Source organism: Dermacentor albipictus, unplaced genomic scaffold, assembly GCF_038994185.2.
Source record: "Dermacentor albipictus isolate Rhodes 1998 colony unplaced genomic scaffold, USDA_Dalb.pri_finalv2 scaffold_22, whole genome shotgun sequence".
Taxonomy (NCBI): Eukaryota; Metazoa; Arthropoda; class Arachnida; order Ixodida; family Ixodidae; genus Dermacentor; species Dermacentor albipictus.
In genome coordinates this window covers 2,928,242-2,949,046 of record NW_027225576.1, presented here as the reverse complement: position 1 = coordinate 2,949,046, position 20,805 = coordinate 2,928,242, and the positions used below count along the sequence as shown (strand labels likewise).

The 20,805-nt window shown below is 48.0% G+C and overlaps 1 protein-coding gene across 1 annotated transcript; it reads left to right on the top strand.

Moving 5' to 3' along the window:
* The first annotated feature begins 5,395 nt into the window (after window positions 1–5,395).
* On the top strand, window positions 5,396–20,520 carry LOC135915753 (glutathione S-transferase 1-like). The gene is made up of 5 exons (XM_065448875.2): window positions 5,396–5,635; window positions 13,787–13,845; window positions 14,592–14,733; window positions 19,369–19,539; window positions 20,045–20,520. Exons 1-5 carry the CDS (start codon window positions 5,426–5,428, stop codon window positions 20,468–20,470), a joined length of 1,008 nt encoding a protein of 335 aa, XP_065304947.1. The 5' UTR covers window positions 5,396–5,425; the 3' UTR covers window positions 20,471–20,520.
* The last annotated feature ends 285 nt before the right edge of the window (window positions 20,521–20,805 follow it).

Genomic DNA, 20,805 nt, shown 5'->3' with positions numbered 1-20,805 from the left:
TGATCAGCTTCCGTGCCGGACTCTCGACGTAGGATGCCATGAAATTAATCAAGCATCAGATCGTGGATGGCCGTTCCTGAGACGTCAAGGCTCTGCTCGGTCTGGACCTCGAGAAGGCTTTCGAGAACGTGTTCCACACCTTAATTGTCAAGACCATTTCAGATCTTAGTCTCGGTTCTAACTTCCACAGCTACGTCAGCTCTTTTCTAACGTACAGGAAGGCCAAGCTTCGCTTTGGAGACTGCCGCTCCGAAGATGTGCCCGTCGGAGGGCGGGGCACTCCTCAGGGCGCCGTCATCTCCCCCACAGTGTTTAACATCTGTATGATTGGTCTTTCCGAGAGGTTGGCGCGCGTCGAAGATGTCAAGCCCACCATCTATGCTGACGACATCACCATCTGGTGCTCCGGCGGCGGCGACGGCAGAGTCGAAGAAGCCATCCACGAGGCGATCGACGTGATCGAAGAGTATCTTCGCCCCAGCGGACTTCAATGCTCCCCCGCCAAGTCGGGGCTTCTGCTTTACAGAAAAATGATGGGAGACAGACCCAAATATTGGAAGCCAGTCTCCGAAAGCAGCACCAGCCTTCGCACTTGTGACGGGGTGGTGATACCCAGCGTCAACGTTATTCGGGTCCTGGGCATGTTTGTCAATTCAACGGCGGGAACCTTCAGCAAGATCATCGCAAAGATGGACAACGCTTTCCGCCTCATTCGCATAATCGCAAACCGGCACCGAGGCATGAAGGAAAACAATCTGCTCAGGCTACTCAATGCCTTCGTACTATGCCACTTCACTTCACGATTTCTATGCACAACTGGCTCAGGGTGGAGCGACACAAGCTCAACGCTCTCATCCGCAAAGTAGTCAAGATGGCTATCGGGCTACTCATCAGGACAAACACGCAGGATATCCTCAAGCTGGGGGTACATAACACCGCCGAGAGGATTGCCGAAGTCCAAGAACGCGCTCAACTCACTCGCCTGACCACCACAACGGCAAGTAAACGCATCCTCAAAGAGCTGGGTTACCACCCTGCGGGATTCCCTATGGTCAGTACCCCGATCCTTAGGTACATTCGAGTCGAGACAAGTTCGAAGTAGCCCCTGTGCCCAGAAACGTCCATCCCGTTCACAACGGTCGTAGATGCAAGGCCAGAGCAGCAGCGATCCTCAAACAGATCAAGCAACAAGACATTGGAGCAAACTTCGTCGACGCCGCGGAGTACAGCGACGGAAAGACCTTTGCCGTCGTTGTGGTAGACTCCAGCGGCAAGATTTCCAATAGTGCCTCGATTCGCATTTCATACCCCAGAGTCGCTGAGCAAGCCGCCAGCGCCCTGACCCTGCTAGACGGTCGTGGGTCCGAGATCTGTAGCGATTCCAAAACGTCAGTTAGGGCTTTTCAGAAGTGTTGCCCAGCCAAGCAAGCTGCTCGAGCCGTCTTCTTAGCGGCTCGAGTTCATATAGTCTCACGCATCTTTCGATTCACTGGTTTCCCGCTCACGTAGGGTCGGTCGAAAGTGCTCCCCCGAACCTCAATGAGTCTGCTCACAAGTGTGCGCGCGACCTCACCGACTGCGCTTCCACTGTAAGGAGCGCCGACTCCCCTCTTCCTTACCGCCACAGGGACGCTCCCGCTACTCACAACGAGCTTATGAAATTCTTCTACATGTCTAGAAGGGTCTTTCCACCCCATCACCCCAAGTTTAACAGAGCACAAGCAATTTTGCTTAGATACCAGCACATATCCGTGTCCGTTCTACAAGAGGCTTATCCCGACGTATATCACGACGACGCCTGCCTGTCCTGCGGGAAGACCTCCACTCTAGCGCACAAGCTCTGGGAGTGCGGGTAGACATACCCCAAGGGTATCAAGGAGAAGTAGGACTCGCTTCTGTGCTGCCCCGCGCTAGACAAGCAAACCCTGGCTGTCCGGCGTGCCCACGACCGGGCCAGTGGGCTACACCTGCCGGTCCCGACGTTGGACTAGCCGAGTGCGCGTCGAGTTTGCGTTCTCGCCGGACCTGCAATAAAGTTTCTTCACTCAGTCACTCACTGAAGCCCAAATGACTTTCGGTACCGAGCGCCGTGTTTTGCACACCATCGGGGGTGTGAGGCTCCTGAGGCTTTCGATTTAATATGCGTGAACGATGATGGAATCGAGGCTCGGCCGCCACGTGCAGCACCGCGGTGCTCTAACCATTAGGCCACGATCCCATGCCTAAGTTCTCTCGTTCGAAATCCAGCCAACTCCATGAAACGCTTGGAGTGTACACCATGTCACTTCTCGTTTTCTTTGTGATAGCTCGCGCGTGATGTCATGAAAATCAGCCGTGCTCCCTGTACTACGCACGCGCGCCGGGCCGCTTAGTCACTCCTTCCTTACGCCTCACCTTGTGTGCAACGACGCCCACAGGTGTATGTGTGAAAAAATATAAAGATAAACAAGCGTAACAGATAAACAGATATCTGATTCGTTCCGCTTTGCGCTCGGCTACGAGTTTTTTTGTCGAAGTATCGCAGCTTTACTAGCGCCTTCTTTGCCGGCAGCGTTGGAAACGATGTGCGATGCCCCGACAAAAGATAATCGTGCTGTGATAACCGCAGCTAACTTGAGAATTTCTTTCCAGCGTTAGCTGAACTCGTCTTGAGCAGCGGCGCGTAATCTAACGCCGGTGCGCCAGTGTAATGCCCGGGTCGCATCTTTGGCTGTGTTTCAGCGCATTATTATGAGCAGTTGTGAGGTATAAGCAAGAGATATGCGCGCAACGTCAATGCCGATAAAAACTCGTGCAACGACACACCATACATGCAAATCACCATCGCACAGGAACATCAACTACATACATCTGCTCTGTGAGCGGCTAGGCGAAGTTACAAGCAAGCACCGGCCGGTGATTCGGCGACCGATTTTAAGATTCCAGGGGCGATAGAGCAAGCTACGCCGGTCAGTTGCATGCGCAGAAAGAATGGCGACGGCTGAACCTCACAAAATCAGTCGTATGAGGTCCAGAATACTAACCTATAGCAAAGAAGCGTGCCATGTAGAAATGCAGGCGTACGGTCAGGCAGTGGATCAGTCATTCGTTGAAGAACAGCTTTTGACACAATGAAGAATTGAACTTGATTCGAACTTTACAAGGGTTGAGGACTAGGCGAGTTGTTATAGCATTCTAAAAGTAGTACAGAGCGCTGGAACAGAGCGCCGACTTCTAATTGGAAGTCAGCGCTCTGCTCCTTCATCTGGCCGGCTCGGCTTGTTTCTTCCTTTCCATGTTGCACTGTACCCATTTTAGAATTTTATAATTCGAACCTACCGTTCAATAATTTGACAGGGGCCCGAAAATACACAACGCTGCACGTTTAGACCTTGCAGCAGTGAAAAACGCTGGAAATCATGAAACCCGGGACGAAGCCACCGCTGCTCGCACAGCTGAAACCGCCACAAAAGCCAGGCCTGCATGCGCTTAGCCATGTTCTTTCGCGCAGTCTCGTCGTCGAGGAAGTTCCGAGCAAAAAGCTAGTTGGATTGAAGTTTTAATGCGGCATTAGTGAAACGGATCTCGGATGGGTCTACTGGAAATCGCAGACAATAATGGTACTCACCACATCAGTCACACAAAACAAAATATTTATCATACCTCAAAATAAGATTCATTGTGAAACAGGTTTGAACCCGTTGAAGCCCTTTACAGTACGTGGCAGTTAAGGCGTTCGTGCGGCTGCGGTCCCGTAGGATGTTCTTGTAAGGTTACGTTTCTTTTTAAGAGTGTGCTGTTTATCTGTATATTACACAGGGGGAAGTGGTTGCTTGAGGCGCTGTTGTGCGCCATACCTCCTAGCGTCAGAGAGGATTAAGCATATTCATTGCCTTACATGCCACATGACATCGTGGCAGAAGTATTAAACATCAATGACATTATGGGGCTGTGCCTGTCAAAATCACAATCGGATTATGACGCACACCGTAGTGGCGGACTCCAGATTAATTTTGACACCGCAGTGTTTGTTAACGGGTCCCGATATCTAAGTGCACGAACGTGTTTTATGTCGCCCCCGTCGAAATCCGGCTGCCATGGTCGAGATCAAACCCATGACATTCAACAGTGTCACAGCCGCGAAGCTACCGCGGCGGGCACAAAAGTGTTGATTCTACATATGACCGCTTCCGTAGTGTCGTCGAGACCCTACGATGCGCTTTAATGCGTCTCTGCTTCTGCACGCGCTGCGTAAGTTGACCGCCTGACAAATGTACATGGTGCTTATTTTTCAGAAATAGCAGAAACGTACCGTACCGTGCGTTGAACTTAATTTTATCCCGTTTCCACACAACCGCTGTCATCTGGGTAGTGTAGCATTTTCTTGCCCCCTCACGTCCCCTTTCCCCTATGAAAATGTGACCTCAGACAGGAAGAGGCAAAGAAATCTTCTCATTAATAATCAGGGTGGCCACAAAGACGTCTGCACATGGTTCTCCCAGTTTCGTCTTATGGCGTTTTAGGAGTTTAAGTACGCCTGCGAGAAGTGGAAGTAAGTATGCTGAAGTGTGTTGACGATGTTGAAGCGCAGTGTGTTTGTCTAGTTTGCCATTCCGTGACTCAAATTTTGTCTCAGCTACAAGAAAGTAGAAGGCACCATATACACAAGCCCTGCTGCTACCCTCGTCAATTAAAGGGAAAAAATCATTCAGTGAACCTGCGAATGTGTCACAATGGCCTTGATACACTTGCCACGACCGTTCTACCGTGCCATTAATCACACAGAGCCAGTGGCGATGTCGAGACGACCAAAAAAAGAGAAGAAAAAGAAACAATAGGAAAGAAGTGATAGGAAGTAATAACGTATCCGAATATCTAAGTAACTAATAAACGCCCCGTGAGCGTGTAGGCTTTCCCCTTCATACTCTTCACCGTTTGCGAAAGTGACTGTCACCTTTTTTGCAAGGCTTCATTTTATTGAACCGACACTTGTGAGCACGCTTCACGCGTATTTTCACGAACGATAGCAAACTAATAACGTTACAGTCTATTTAGAGTAAGAAGGCAGCGTGAATTAACCTCCTTGGTTCAACGGGGATGCCTCTCAAACACTCATTACTGCAGACACGATTGCAGTATATAAGTTGAAGTGGTCAGACCTGTTTTTTTTAAAGCGCACAGATGCTGTTTCAAAACACAAATTCCCCGACTCACTCGCTAAAACGTTATCACGCCATTCTATTTCAAAAGAGCACAATCTACACTTTCCCGTGTTTATCACACCTTGTTGCTGCCATCATGTTCACAACTTGAATGAGATATGTGCACGTCACAGCCTATAGCACAGGATTCTGCTCTCACATACCCAAGCCAATCATTCGGCGACGCTGGGGGGCGCGCACCACGTGGCTCCGCTGTAAACGCCCCCTCAAAGAGAGGGCGCGCGATGTCTTCTCTTGAAACTTCGTTTTGTGGACGTAGTGGGCGAAGGCGTGCTGTGCTTTCTCCTTCATCTGCAATGTCTCCCAGGCTGTACAGCGCTCCCACAAGCCCGTCCTTCGGCTTTGTCCGTTCAGTGGCGAAACATATTAACATCGACCTATGTGTCAGGCATCTGGATTTCTCGGAAGAGCACCTCAACGACGAATACGTGAAGGTCAGTGGCTGCTTTCGGTACTGTTGACAGTTGTACTCAACGCGCTTCTCTTATTTTTTTAGTCTATTAATTTTTCGCGTTTGGTGTGATGACGTGTGCTGTGCTCAGTGATTGAAACTTGGTAATCGAGCGGCACGGTGACCAAGGTCGATTCAAATAGGTCGCGAAGCTTCGGGCGAAAGGCGGTTCAGTACAGATTGTCACCGACATCAGCATGGGGGGTTATGGGAGCAGCGATCGAAGCGCGACTATGTTTGGAGGGAACAAACATTGGGAAAGAAAAACGCGTTTTTAATTCAAAGGAGACACAGTTAGATTCATTCAACGAAAATAAAATTCCTAGTCAATTTTATATATTCGTGATGAAGTAAATAAATACGTTTAATTTTATTATTATTAATAAATGCATTTCTTTTCAGCGCCCATCGCTACAGGGGGCGTTGACGCCACTATCGCTCGCAGTGCAGTGCACGTCTTGAAATGGGCAGAAAGGCGCACTCGTATCACCTGTTGAAATACGCCCCCCTCACAATTTGTGCTTTCTTGCTTGTCGAAGTTTGTCTGAATTTGGTGACGCGGGTAGCTTCATTGCTTCTTAATCTGTTCAGTCAGAAGTAGTGAGTTACGACTGCCAGATAATTGTGTAGTTGTTATCGTACGACTGCGCTGGCCGACGGACTTGGCATCCGACAATAGGATCAGCACTCTACACCTAAAGCTTTCGTCGGCCTCCAAAGAAAGTATGTTCTGCGCAGGGATGCAATTTCGACAACCGTACGGCTGGCCTTTTCCTGCATCGCTTTCCACGCTGAAAGCTCGAAACGCCCATCAAGTCGAATGGCGGGGCATTTGAATATGTAGCTCCAAAGGAAGAACAACAAAACGAATTTCGCGCCTTCGAAAACAAAATGACGTCACTTCTGCTTTTAACGGACATGGCGTCACGTTATTTTTTCTTCCGCCGGAAGTGTTCCCACCACATACAGATGGCGCTAAGCCCCATGAGCCGGTGATGGACTTCCATGTTTTGAACGTATGGGCTCCTATGGAAGCTTCGCTACCAGGTATATTTACCTTGCGGTGACTGCCGCCTTCTTGCGTCGCAGTGAGCGCTGTGTGGTCGCTCGGGGACCACGTGAAATCGCAATGCATCGCAAAGCGTCTTGCTTTCATTGTATACCAAATGCATCAACTCGGTGGCCCCCAGCGTCCTTTGGTAGCGCAAACAGCACCGGCAGTCATGCGTTACGACTATCTCGTTTGAATCACTGAGCACTGTAGTACATCCGGGAACCGTTCGCTAGCGGGCTGGTTAGCAGAATTTACTCGTGAAGTGATAGGCTCTGCATAAGTTAGTGCCACACTGTAAATCTAATGGCAAATGTCCACATGCGTTTCCGGTTGCCTTTTCCTTCTTATTTTTCGCGTATAAAACTGGCTCGTTTGCGGTAAACTGTTGCTGTTCTATAACCTTGGCCATAGCCAGAATATTTTGTGATGCTGTCATTCCCAAGATGTCGGTACACAAGATGGCTATGGTCGCAGCTGAAAATAGTACAGAAATGCCCTTCTGAAATAGGTCCGCGTCGTGCTTTCTTCCTTCACACATCGCTTTTTCACACTGGCCTCGCTTTCTATGCGTGTACGTTTTCTCCTCGGCATTTTTGCCATAAGAAATGCACTTGCATCAGATGCGCAAATTCTTGCCCGCACGTGCATGCTATCCACCAATTTCTGCAATCGCAGCTTTACGCGTCCAATGTCCATGTTACATTTTTTGTGGAACCCTTTGCAATCGTGTCTAGAAGGCGAAACATCAACGGTCTGTATACTGCTTCTGCCGGTGTAATTTCGAAAGACATCTTTCTCCTGCCGTTGTTACCACTTGGCTTTTCTTTCATGCTTTCGTTTTTTTCGTACCCGCCGTGGTTGCTCAGTGGCTATGGTGTTAGGCTGCTGAGCACAAGGTCGCGGGATCGTATCCAGGCCACGGCGGCCGCATTTCGATGGGGGCGAATTGCGAAGACACCCGTGTACTTTGATTTAGGTGCACGTTAAAGAACTCCAGGTGGTCCAAATTTCAGGTGTCCTCCACTACGGCGGGCCTCATAATCAGAAAGTGGTTTTGGCACGCAAAACCCCATAATTTAATTAATTTAATTTGTTTTTAGTTGCTGTAGCACTCGCTCACTTTATCAGCATCTGCAAGCTTCTACTCGGGGCTAGACCGGCCTCTAAGGATAATCTTTTGCATTTGCGTTGTCACACTGTGCCTCTGCACTCTACAGGTTGACGGAATTAACCACGTTTTACTATTGCCTCACTGTTTTCTCTCTGCACACTGTAAGCAATTTGCTTGCAGCCTCGGTTGCTACACTTGATTTCTTTGTGACCTGTACTTGAATTGAAAAATTAAATTGTGGCATATTATGTGCGAAATCGACGAACTGATTATGACGCACGCCGGAGCGGTGGACTCCCGATTATCTTTCACCACCCGGGCTTCTTTAACGTACACCCCATGCACGGTATACGGGCGTTCTCGCACTTCGTTGTGCAACTCCATCACTGCAAAACAGATTCGACGCTTCGGTGCCCCGTCGTTTCAACTTCGTTAATCCTTAACGCAGAACTGGCCAGGGTTCCACAGACTATGCTGTATTCATGAAAGCACGTCCTTCCTTTACGAGTATCGCATGCACCCTTTATTTTGGGCTGATTAATGGCACACGTCGTTCTTTCTTTCATCCCTTTCATCGTGATGCGCATAATCTCTACATCAGTTACTACTACTTCGTCCGGTGGATACAATACCGGACTCCCAAATTTTCTCAGCGAGGGAACATCGACCGCGCATCATGTCAGCGCATTCGAAAGGCACTACCACATGACTTCTAATGGCGGTAACCCCATGACAATAGTGATGGTCCGCGCAGATGCGTACCGCTCAATCCCGAGCAAACATGTTTTCCTTCGCTCTTTTGTTAGGGACGCCAGAGTCCTAACCAGCAATCTGCGTGGTTCTGTTCAAAGAAATTCACGGAACACAGCCAATGCATGACAGATGTCATCTGCGATGCACCTTATATTCTTTTTTCGTGTTTATCTGCATTTGCATTTACCATGCAATTAGCACGCGCGTTGTAGCAACAGGAATCCATGTGAAAGGTGGGACTTCACGCACAACGCAAGGCGGATGCGTTTCACAAAGTACAAGCATACCAGATGCGTTCCCAGTCCAGAGCTTTGTGCGCTTGCGCGTAGTTTAGCCGAACTCGCCGAACATGCTGCGGGATCAACGCGCACGCTAACTTGCAAATCCGGCTGATTGTACGTCCAGCTTCTAGGCTCTGTGCGATTACATTAAATTTAAGCATTTCCGCCTAAACCTTAATTCCAGCGAATGCTAGTGGTTTGCCTGTTTTGCGCGTCTCTTAGCACTTGCATACGTCTACCTTTCCATCGTCTTTAGTACCATTATTCATCACTATTTTCTGGTGTAAATGCCAGCTGCCTGACTAGAATGCATCTAGATCTAATCTTGCCTTCCACGAAGACGCTGCAGTTCGTACGAATAGAGGTTTGCGGACAAGTCCTTCCTTTCTTCTGGAACTAGATCGGCCAGCGAGATTTCATAAGGTGTTGATCACCTATAAATGAACGTTATTACTAAAATTAGTGGCGTTACACAAACAATGTGAAGTTCTGCATTATCAAGGCACAACTAAATATATAAATGACACTTATTTTGCGAGGTGATCAGGCGCATGCTGTGACTTTTGTGCTGGCAAATTCAAGCTGCCTCGAGTATTACTGCATTGCAGAGAATCACTTATAGAAGCGTTTGAAACCGTTCCGTGCGTTTCACGAAGCGCGTAATAATGAGCGTGCGCTAATTACGAAGTTTCGACGATTGTGTTGCTTTAATCTCGCGCAAGTTGGCGTTTTCTTTTCTATTGGAGTTCCTCTTGGCTCTCCACGATTTTTTTTGTTTAGGGCGGTGGAGGCGGGGGGGGGGGGGTTGCGGTATCACCCTGTCGAAAATTACTCCTTCCGTCATGCGTTCAGATGTAGTGCTTTGCTGGCTCACTGTGCCTGTGTGCTCACACCACTCTTAACATGTTCACTCCGTAGCCGCTTATCATAGTTTTGAGCTCTGTGCGTCGTGGCCCATCGGTGGGTCACCTGATGCTTTCCGCGGGTGCGGCGTGACACACCTGTGGGGCACACTTCTGAGGCTGTTTTTTCCGCCTGCTGAAAGATGGCTCTACTGGAATTTTCGGTTGCAGCTTGCGCGGGCTACTTCAATCATGTATGCTAGCACAGAAAATCATCACGTGGTTCACTTGGCCCGTGCATTTCCAGGAAGTTGCTTCCCCTGGGGCCGCATTTTATAAGAATCCATTGTCCATTTTCCTCTCCATTTTGCGTGACGTAAGCCTGACGGAATCATCAGACGAAAGCAGCAGTCGACCAATCACAGAAATGAAAAACAGCAGATACCCTCGTTGACGATAGCCTTTGCCATTCGTTGCACGCTGTGGTTCAATATGAGCTGTAAGGTGCATCTAATAGTGAGGTCCGGTCGCCAATGAGCCAATAGTCAGGTCGCTTCCCACGGACGTCATCGAACAATAATGACCTGACGTAGGATCATAAAAAAAGAATGGATAATCGATCCTTGTCGCATGCGGCATCTGGAGAACTTATCGAGTCATTTATTACCGCGACTCTGCTCGCTTCATCCCCAGTGAACGCGACTGAAGCGCGTTCTCAAGGATGTCCTTCAATAACGGCGCCTTTTCTGTCTACAAAACGTCTGCTTTATGTAACTAGAGCGTGGCCAAGAGTTTCGGTCGTTCTGGTCCGAACAAGTGCTAGAGGCGCTTGTTGCTCTCGCACCCTCGATTCTTCTTTCTTTTCCTGGGCATGCACAAGTTTCCACAATAAAGAGTTAGCGTTTTGAAGCCGTTGCCTGCTAGTTTACTAGCCACCGACCAGCTCCCTTTTGTGGGCAACGCCACGTGACCCTGCGTGTCAGCATTGACTAAGCACCAAGACTCAAGAACAAGACCTCAAACTCGACATTTTATTGAAGTTTAGCAGAATGCGTTGTTGGGCAAGTTGGTTCATGGTATTTCGAAAGATTGGATGCGCTTTGTAGACGATCACAAGGATCACGGTCCTGTCTTCTTCCTTGTGATCGTCTACAAAGCGCATCCAATCTTTCCAAATTTTATTGAAGTACTTCCAGAATAATTTTCGGAAGAAATAAAAACAGTTCAAACCACAGCATTTGCAACTAAACGTCTTACGTGCCACTAGCTCACGATGTCTAAAACGTAGTCTATGTTCAGGAGTTCTACTCGTGCAGAAGATTGAAACATGGTAAACACATAAATGGCCTTCCCGCGCAATTCGCGCAAGATGTAACAACTTTCTTCGCCATTACCCCTGCCTGCTCTGGACTTCTGCGAGCTCTCAGCGATGCGTAGCATCCAGTACATCTCCTTCGGACAGACCGTGCAGGTCCATCAGCCTTTTCCAGCGTATGGGCGTGCTTTGTTCTGCGTGCCCTTTCGGTCTCAATCTGAGCTGTGGCGAAGAGTGCTCGTGCCAACTCCTCGCGGAATTCCATGATTGGCGATGTTTTACCGTCCACCATTGAACGGACAACCCATGCGTTCACAACTGCAGTTCCAACGATGAGCTCCACCGCACCTTTCCTATACCACTTGAGCCCTTTCCTTAGGCAGTAGTAGTAGGACGTCATTTGGTCACTGCAGCCTACGCCCTTTTTCGCCACGTTGTAGTCGATGACTCTGCGCGGTTTCATGATCGGCTTACCCTTTATCGTTTTTTTTTCGCTATCAACAAGGCTGGCGTCATGCTCAGCAACCGTTGTCATCATGAGAACTCCAACCACTTCACTTTATCCAACCACTTCAGCACCTTTACGCCGTTGTGGGATTCAAGACCAACGACTTCCCCCTTCTTTTACTGTAGCTTGTGTAACTTCTTTCGGAAGCCCCTTTCGCTTTGATCGGAGAGGGCCACATAAAAATGTATCATCTTTGAAGAGGCGTGATGCAAGCGGCATGCTCGCGTAGAAGTTGTTGACAAAAAGTGTGCGACCACAGCCGGTGAAGCCAGCCATCAAATTTACTAATACTTCTTCGGCATGCCCCATGCCCGCATAGGCGCCAGATTTTCCGGCATATATTTGCACTTTCAATGTATAGCCCTCTTTCGTGCAGGCCTTCTATAGCTTGGCTCCATACTTGTGGGCTTTACCAGGGATGTATTGCCGAAAGGCGAAGCGCCCACGCCACGGAATCATTTCGTCAATGACAATCTCTTTGCCTGGCTCCAACACTGCGCATAACTTGCGATTCATTTTTACACCAACGGTCGAATACGATAGAGACGATCCTGCTGTGCGCTCGGTTCCTCGTTATCTGCGAAATGCCAGAACCTTAGTAGCAGCAGAAACCGGTCGCGGGCCATGTTCTGGCGAATGCAGTTTACGCAGTACAGATAGCTTCTTGCCCAGTAGTACTGCAGATTAGGAAGCCTTACTAGACCCATGCAGATCAGTACACCAACGAACACTTTCATTTCTTGCACGTTTCTCTCAGTCCATTTCTTCACGCGCGATTTCTCTTGTGGGACGTTCGAGTCTATGTACTGCTTCCCATACCTGTTTATCTCATGAACCATCATGTCCCAAATATCGTCAGTCAAAAAAAAAAGAGAAAACAAGCTGAGAGCATCGTTGCTAGTTGAGAGGCTGATTAGCATAGGAGGGCTCAAATATGACATCGCTCTAACTCTAGTCGTTATCGCATTCCGGCTTTCGGCAGGTAATGCAGCCTGAACATCACCATTTTCTGAATCCTCCGATACCGCTTTACCGTAAACGCTTGACTCACCATCCCACAGTTCAGAAGAACTTTACAATAACTCTTCGAGGCTGCCATCGTCGCTGCTTGAACACTCAACATTCGCTGGAGCAAAGTTGTGCCGCACGAAGTGGATGGCAACGTATTTGGACTGCCGTGTGTCCCGGCGGATCCGCTTCCACCGCTGGGTCTTCTGGTTTTCTGTACTTCCGTCGAATTTTTCAGTCCATCAGGATTTTTGAATGCTCGTAAAAAATGGAAAGCATAAGGATGAGGATCACGAGGCTTGGCGCTGAGAGTGAGCCAAGTTATTGCGAATAGGACAGACTAATTCTTCAGCTGAGCTTTTGCGCACATTGTGAGCGCTTTTCAAAAGTACGTTCCGCATGTGGAAAGCACCCGAACAAAAGTCTGGAGCGGGTAGCTGGAACATTTTCTGCGCCGTTTCCTGATAGCCGTCAGCTTTATCACCAGACGCATTGCAAGCGTCAATGTCAATAAATACAGGCGCGCTTTATATCTCTACCGCCATCTGTGATATGACAGTGGAAACGCATTTTCATGCATTTGTGGAAGCATATCGTCTCCGCACTGCAAGAAACGCCTCGTTGTTTGCGCCAGCACGGCTTGACTGCGTTGCGTGACCCACCGGTGGGCCACGACGCAGTGAACGTGTTCAAAAAGACCTTCATTTGCGCCTTGATTGCGTGGGTTGCCTGCTATCTTTTATGACAGACCGGTCTCTGTGAATGTACTACAAACCGAGGTAGTGGCCGAAATTTTTTCCGCGTGCACAGAAGGCAAAGGCTCGGAACAATCATCGAGCGCAGCAGTAACGTCTTCGACACGCAGCGAAGCGTGGTTTAGGACGCGAGCACACACTGCGTGGCTCTCATGAGCGCAGTAAGCGCGGTGCACATTTCAACCAGCAGCCGCTTAACGCGGGAGTGCGCAATTTCTCGTAAATGCGAATTCAGGTGGCATTGATATGGAGCGATGACTCAGCAGTGGAACCACGTCATGTAGTTTTGAGATGCAGACAAGTACTTAGAAAATATTTGGTGTGCGCTCCTTTTCGGTATGCGTCATGTGCGATAGACTGCTTTCTCTTTAATATATCTGCGGTGTTGGAACGGCACAAGTTCACGTTCAGCGAAATGTTTCCGAGTGCTTCGTCGTCTGCTCTATACTATGTTTATTTACTCTCCCAGTCTACGGAGATGGCATTAACCCTTTGTTTTTCTTGCAGTTTAATTCCTTCCGCAAGGTACCCACTCTGGAGGATGGTCGGTTCGTGGTTCACGAGAGGTACATGAAACTTGGTCAAGCATTGATGCAGGTCGATTGGACCATCTCGTATGCTTTGCCGACACCTAAATTTCTTCCGCATATTCCCTATACTTGCCGCACGGAAGGGACCGTCACATCGCAAGCAAGTCCTGTCGGCATGCCATTAGAACAACAAAACAAAAACGTTGCACTTGACGACATGTTGAATTTGTGTTAAATTTCTAAATGCTATTGATCAATTTTTATTCAGGCAATCTTTCATGCTGGTAGGCCTAATTCGTACCATATATCTGGACGACTACAAAGTGCAATTTCAAACTTTGCTTTAATGTAAAATGGCTGCAATGTTGGCGAGTTCGTGCAGGTTCGCGATTCAAATAAGCAGATTGAAATAAAATGGACTCCAAAAACAGTCCTTAAGATGCGCCCAGTGTTTTTCAATTCTTACTACTTTCACCAGACGCTGCGCACTTGTGAACTAAATAGTTACTATGTCATAGCGTTTGAAAATGTACACAAATATATCGCCCGTGGGCGAGAACACCTGCAAGTGCGTGCGCTTTCTCTTTGTTAAATTTTCTTTTATTGCCTATGGAATCTTCAATTCACACCTAGCACTGAAAGTCAAGCATTCTGTTGTTTACTACTGTACATTGTACGCGCCTGCTGGCGCCGCGTGTTCGGCATTCAGTACTCGTTGATGCGCTCTCTCGCGGTTCCTGTATGGCCGACACTTGTGTCTCATGTCAACACTTCTTTCACAGCGCTGCTATCGCCTACTACCTGCTCAGCAAGTATGCTCCTCAGTCCCAGCTGTACCCACTGAGCCCGAGGCAGCGCAACCGTATCGACCAAATCATGGTCACCATCGCCAGCACTATTCGACCTCATTTTGTGGAATTTATCGTAAGCATGCACTCAAAGTATTCTAGTGCACCCTTCCCTTTCACTACCGGAAAAGTCGGACACCCCAGTTATTGCCAAAATTTACGCTTTTGTTCATTCGTGTGTGGCCATTTGCCTTACACGCTCGCGCGGATCGCACTTGTGTCAAGGCTCTTACGCCGCACTGTCCCTCTCTTCTAGGTTGAAAGGCCCATCGCACGACATGCCTGCAGTCTCTTCTGCAATTGGCATCGTCAACAACAGTTACTCGAGAATGCGCGTTGGCTTCCTAGTTGCCTTATACGATTATGTGAATATCTGTCTCGGAGTTTAGCTAATTCTGCGTTTTCAAGGCACTACTTTTTGCTATGTCAGCTTTGCACTGACATCATCCAGATCACCAGATTGAACTACGGCTGGCGCAGTGAAAAGCTGGGTGTTACCTACATCCTCTTATCGCTAGTAGGAAAGGTAAAATGCGTGAATAGGATTACAAAATACGTGGCGTCATGTAAATATTATGAATACTTCCCCCTTTCTTAGCGAAGTAGTATATGGCTAGCTAATTCGTCCGTCAGTATGTCGCCTGCACACCGAAAGCTCCTCCAGCGCTACCCCATGCGCATGCGCGAAAAAGTGAGGCCCGCGATTAGCTGCGTCATTAGTGACATCTTTGATCTCCGCCGCAGCCGAGTGCGCGGGCAGCAGTTCCTTTCCGGCTCCGAAATGGGCAGGCCACACGTCATACTCCTTTGGAGCAAGCAACTTTCGATCAGCAGCGCCACGAGCAGAACCAGAAACGAGCTTTCTACGTGTTTTGTACCTGACGTTTTTGCGCTGTAAATATCCCCGCAATTTTGCAAAACGCTCGCTCACCTACAACGACTTCGTTTTGTCTTCATATCAGGCAGGTAGGCCTGTAGGCCTATCGACAGGTAGGCCTGTGGCGAAGCACTCGTGAAGTACTCAAAATAGTACAAAGGTAAATGCGATGCACATCCGTATTGCCGTCTAAATGTTATTCAACGTGTAATCTCGCGCAATCTTTATTTATGCACTGCACCGTTCTCAAGCTATGCAGATAGCACTTGGCACAAATGCTCACTGCGAGATGTCGATTCCGTGATGCCACGAAGGTGTCGTTCGACACTTGTCGAGGGTAGACTGGTGAATAGAGGTATGTGCACAGATAGGTAGGAAAGAACATTACAGTTGAATACTATCCGCCCTCATGTTATAACTGCACAGTGTGGGGAAAAATCAAAGCCCCTTTCCTAAAAAAAAGATGGTTGAACGCGAAGCTTTCCCACAATGCAAGCTGAATCAAAGCCAACGACCATGCAACAAAGCCATGAAAGGCTGAGTGACCTGATGCTATGCATATCTGATTTGATTGCTTGTTAATTATTGTATTTCTTAAATGTCGAATTTGAACGAAGACAACTTTTGTTAAGTTGCATAGCCTTTATTTTAGATCATGCAGCTGTTGATTACACGCATACTCGCACTTTCACGGACGACTCTACATTTGCACAGTATTGCCTTCTGATCGCTGTGGTAGACGGTCAGAGGCTTTGCATCGTAACGTGACACAGCCTGCTTGCAAACGTGAGATCAATGCAGGGACGGTGTTGCATTCTGTGTCTCTGTAGCGTCTTCAGTTTCAACGAGTAGCGTCTAGCATGAAACTGTCGATCCATTTGCCGTGCTATTTCGCCACATCGATGTTAAAGCCACCGCACACGAGGATGGGCGTACTATGTGGCTTTAGTCTTCATCGTTTCAGCCAGGAATATTTCCGCGCCACAAGACGTGTTCGGTCTGATGTAGGTACACGCTGACGATCACAAGAGCAGTAGGCATGTCGACTGCCCAAGCGTATCCCACATGGCTTCTGCATGCGGTTGCCGATACACAGGATCGGCCGTATGGCCGCGATTGCGCTTACGTTCGCGTACGGCAACGTCTTCAGCTGTGCGCTGCACCCGCGGCCTACCCATGGTGACGGCTGGGAATGGATTTCGTGACGCTCGTTATGCAATGCAGATACGTACAGTGCTCATGGAATGAAATGCGTCAATTTAGGGCTAACTAATGCGCCTACTTTCGCTTCCACCGGCTGCAGTTCGTGTCACATCGACGTAATTTTGGTGCGTACACTTAGATAGGAGTCCGAGACAGCTTTGGTGACCAGATTCCTAGCGACTTGACGTGGTACTCTCGAGTTCTCTGCACATATGCAGGGTTCTACCAAATGCTCGCAGTTGCGTTTCATTCCGTGAGCACTGTACAGTTCGTCTGGGTAGCATGTCGTTCAACCATCTTTAGGACAGGGGCTTCGGTCAGGTGTCAGACAGGGGCTTCGGACAGGTGCCCGTGTTCACGCGCTCTTGCGGTTTCCGATAAGCAGGGAAGGTCAGTTAATCGCGGCAGGGCTCATGTCATGCCTAGCAGACGCAACTTGCCCTTCCAGTGAACGCCGTGCGCATGCGCTACTCTTGCTGAGCTCGTTGCTTCGCGTCGTCTTCGGGCACTGACCGGCCGACCGGTAGGCGCTGGCGCGGCACTGCGAATGTAAGCTGTAGTGTTCTACGCAGGTGTGTAAGTTGGCTTTCCTGCAGTGAGTTTTTGGCGCTCACGGACGGATCAGTGAGACACAGAAAGCTTAGCTTTAGACCAAACTTGAACTAAAGCTGAGTCAAGGACAGGACAAGCGATCATTTCATAGAAATTCGTTACACACGAGTGCAAAATACATGTAAATTAGAAAAAAAAAACAATGCAGATAAATGGCAACACGTGCGTTAGCCTCCGGTCACTGATTCTGTTCAATAATGAAGTGAATCTGCTTATGAACTACGTGTTAACACCCTGTAATTTAGTGTTTGCGCATTCGTTTTGTTGCTGTTTTTCATTTCTCCTTTTGTGTGCGATTTTGAAGGTGGCGCTTTCCAATTTTCTTTCGGTCACTGCGCTTAACACTGTTTTTCATCCCTGCAGCCAGCGTGTTAGTGAAACCAAATTGTGCGCCCGTCATGTCTTCCTGTCGTGCGGGAATTTTTTTAGCGCTGCCAATACGTCGAACTTTGGTCAGAGCTGCAGCGGCCACGATCAGCAAAATCCGGAAAGGGTCTCAAGAAAAGCTTCTAAAGTGAAGGTGAATAAATTGGTATGCTTCTATTCCAAGAACAGTACTTCGATTCGTTGAGTCGCCTGAACAGATTCTAGCGTTAGTCTAATAGGTTCTGCGCGCTTTTCGGCTGGAACGCGCAATCTACGGACTATTACAAAAGAATACTTTCAGAATACCGTAGCAGATTTGCTTTGGCTGTCGGTGTCTTACGAGGCTTTCAGCTGAAAGCATTAGGTTCATTACATTTTAAGAGATTACAATTAGAAACACGGGAACCCGTCAAGAAACTAAAAGGCTCCGCCGTTTCTTTTAATTCCTTCCGTATCATGGCTTCACCAAAGTAAATAAGGACGGATACTTCAATTTTAGGAGTCGTCACTCGTGTAGGACTAATTAGGTGTAATCGCAGAAAATCAATTCGTCCTTTTTTTTTTTTCATGTCGCAACACATTCAAGCATTCGTGGAAGCGTCGAATACCATTCCTAGTGATTTATTGAGCATCGGATTGGTCGATACGTTTGTCACGTTTAGCAGCTTATTTTCAGTTGGAGTAAATCTGTGATCACAAGCGTTTGTGCATGTTGCAGGTGACCATAGCACCTCGCATCATCTGTTCTTTGTTACGCATGCGTATTTTTGTCCCTCTCCGACTGAGCTAATGATATTGCTATCATGTAACAATACCTTATGGTCTTATTTTTTTCCTTTTTTGCATGTCTGCACTCAATACATTAACGATGTCGCAGTAATTTTTACCAGTGTTGCATCACTGCTTCTGCAACGTAATTTGAAGTTCCCTTTTTAATCTTGATTTGTACTGTACTTGAATATAGTCAGGGGTACAAGGGGCGCCGACTAAAAACATTAAAAGAAAACAAACCAAGACATTTGGGCCCCCATACGGGGGCCTTGTTCACTGAAAATTTGATTGTGAACAAGGCCTTGTATAGGAGCTGAAACGCCATGGTTTCCTTTCTTTTAATGTTTGCGGTCGCCGTCCGTTTTACTATTGGCTATGAAAAATCCCGCCCAGCCAAGTTTTCGTCGAACTCTTGGTTTGTGCTTGCATGTGTTCGAGTTGGTGTACCATTTATTGCCTCAGTGTTTCTACCGTCATTGTCCCATGTACAAAGTTTTCTATTCTTTTTGGCGACGAGTCCCTTACCTTTGATGTATTGATTCTTGTGCTCTGTCCTATATAGGCCTCAGGAGGCCTACAGTATTGATAAATAAAATAAATTTAACAAATGTGCTTGTGAATACCACGAAGTAGCTGAAGCAGTATTCACTGTGCAGTATTGTAGAATAACGAAACTTGGGCAGGTAATGTACTTGAGCCGTCAGTCTGAACTTCACCCTTCATATGGCCCGCATCTTCAATATGCTCGAAGTTGCAACATCTCCTTCAGATACGCTGATGACAATGATTGTTGCACGTTCCGTGCGCTCTCAGGTACCAGTCTAGCAACGTTCCTTTACATAATCTGTTCGCTTATCCGTGATGCTTCATGTCTTTCTGCAGCGCCGCATCTTCTGCGACAACAGCGAGCCCACCATAATGGAAATAGCCGCGTTCGAGGAGACCGTCATTAAAGGGCTAAAGCATCTCGTTGGCGAAGGACCGTTCGCAACCGGTGACAACCTTACGCTCGCCGATCTGTGCATCATCGCCAACCTCACTGTGGCTTTCACAGTAAGCACAACTTGCCTCTTCATTCTGTATTGTCGTTCACGCTGATGTGGGTGCAGCATTGTTTCTTGCCTGCGGCCCATCCGGCTTGTCGGTGCTCTTTCGGTGTATGTGCCTTCACATGGCGCTGTCCTATGCAGCAGTCAAAACGGAGCGTTGCTCTGTATAGCTGAGAAACATCCAAAGGCTGTTCCAATGCGCATTTTCCCAGCTTTCCTTCGCACGATTTCTACCTTCCGTTCCCGCATCACTAGAATGCTTCTTTTCGTTCGCTAGTAAGTACAGCTGCGCAACTGTAACTCACGCGGACAGTTCTTACTCTTTACTCCATTGCTTAATACCGTTTTAAGTGGAAAACGTCCGCTCAATGAAGCCACGTTCCGGCTTGGGATTGTTTGCTGTAGAAACTGCGATTACACGCGCAATGAACTATTCCTCTGCTATAAGGGGCGGTACGCGCGAAGTTTTCTTGCCTGCCCTCATTCACAATTCTCTTACTCTTTTCCAGAGCGGCTTTGTCGATATAGCCAAGTTCCCCACCTTGGTAAATTACTACGGTCGCGTCGCGGAGGTGCTTCCATATTTCTCCGAAGTATTTGGACACTCGGTAGATTTCACTCGCCTGAGCTGGCCACAGCTCGTTCCAACTGCTTCAATCTCTGAAGAATCGGCAGGTGAACAGCCAATGACATCGAAAGAACAAGTGACGCCGGAAGACCAGGAAGAACAAATGACGTCAGAAGAACCAAGTAAATCGGAAGACGAGGAAGAACCAAGTAAATCGGAAGACGAGGAAGCACCAAGTAAATCGGAAGACGAGGAAGCACCAAGTAAATCGGAAGACGAGGAAGAACCAAGTAAATCGGAAGACGAGGAAGAACGAATGACATCCGAATACATGGTAGAGCCAATGATTGGTACAGGTAGTGTGTGAATGTTCTGGAATAAGCAATCAAGCTAATAAAACAAACTTGTCATCTTCGAGTCCCTTATGCTTTTTTTCTCGGATCAGTACCCATTAAATGTGCTTTTAATGCTATGTTTGTCTCCCCAATTGCATACTGAAGCTTGCTTACGCAGACTACTCCACAATCTTCGCTACTAACTTGTCCGTGACCTCTTCGTCTGCTAATAAAACTCTTATTTAATAATGGAACATTTTATCTTCATGGCCCCATAATTGTACCAAAATTAACTATTTATAACTTTCGAAGCGTTCCCTTTTGCAGGCTGTTCCAGGTAACGTTAGCCAAGCTCCTAATAAAACAT

Excerpts from the sequence above, each read along its gene's own strand:
- LOC135915753 (XM_065448875.2), top strand. The coding sequence starts at position 5,426 with ATGTCTTCTCTTGAAACTTCGTTTTGTGGACGTAGTGGGCGAAGGCGT. Across the intron at positions 14,734-19,368 it reads CTCATTTTGTGGAATTTATC|CGCCGCATCTTCTGCGACAA; the intron begins GTAAGCATGCAC and ends GTCTTTCTGCAG. Across the intron at positions 19,540-20,044 it reads ACCTCACTGTGGCTTTCACA|AGCGGCTTTGTCGATATAGC; the intron begins GTAAGCACAACT and ends ACTCTTTTCCAG.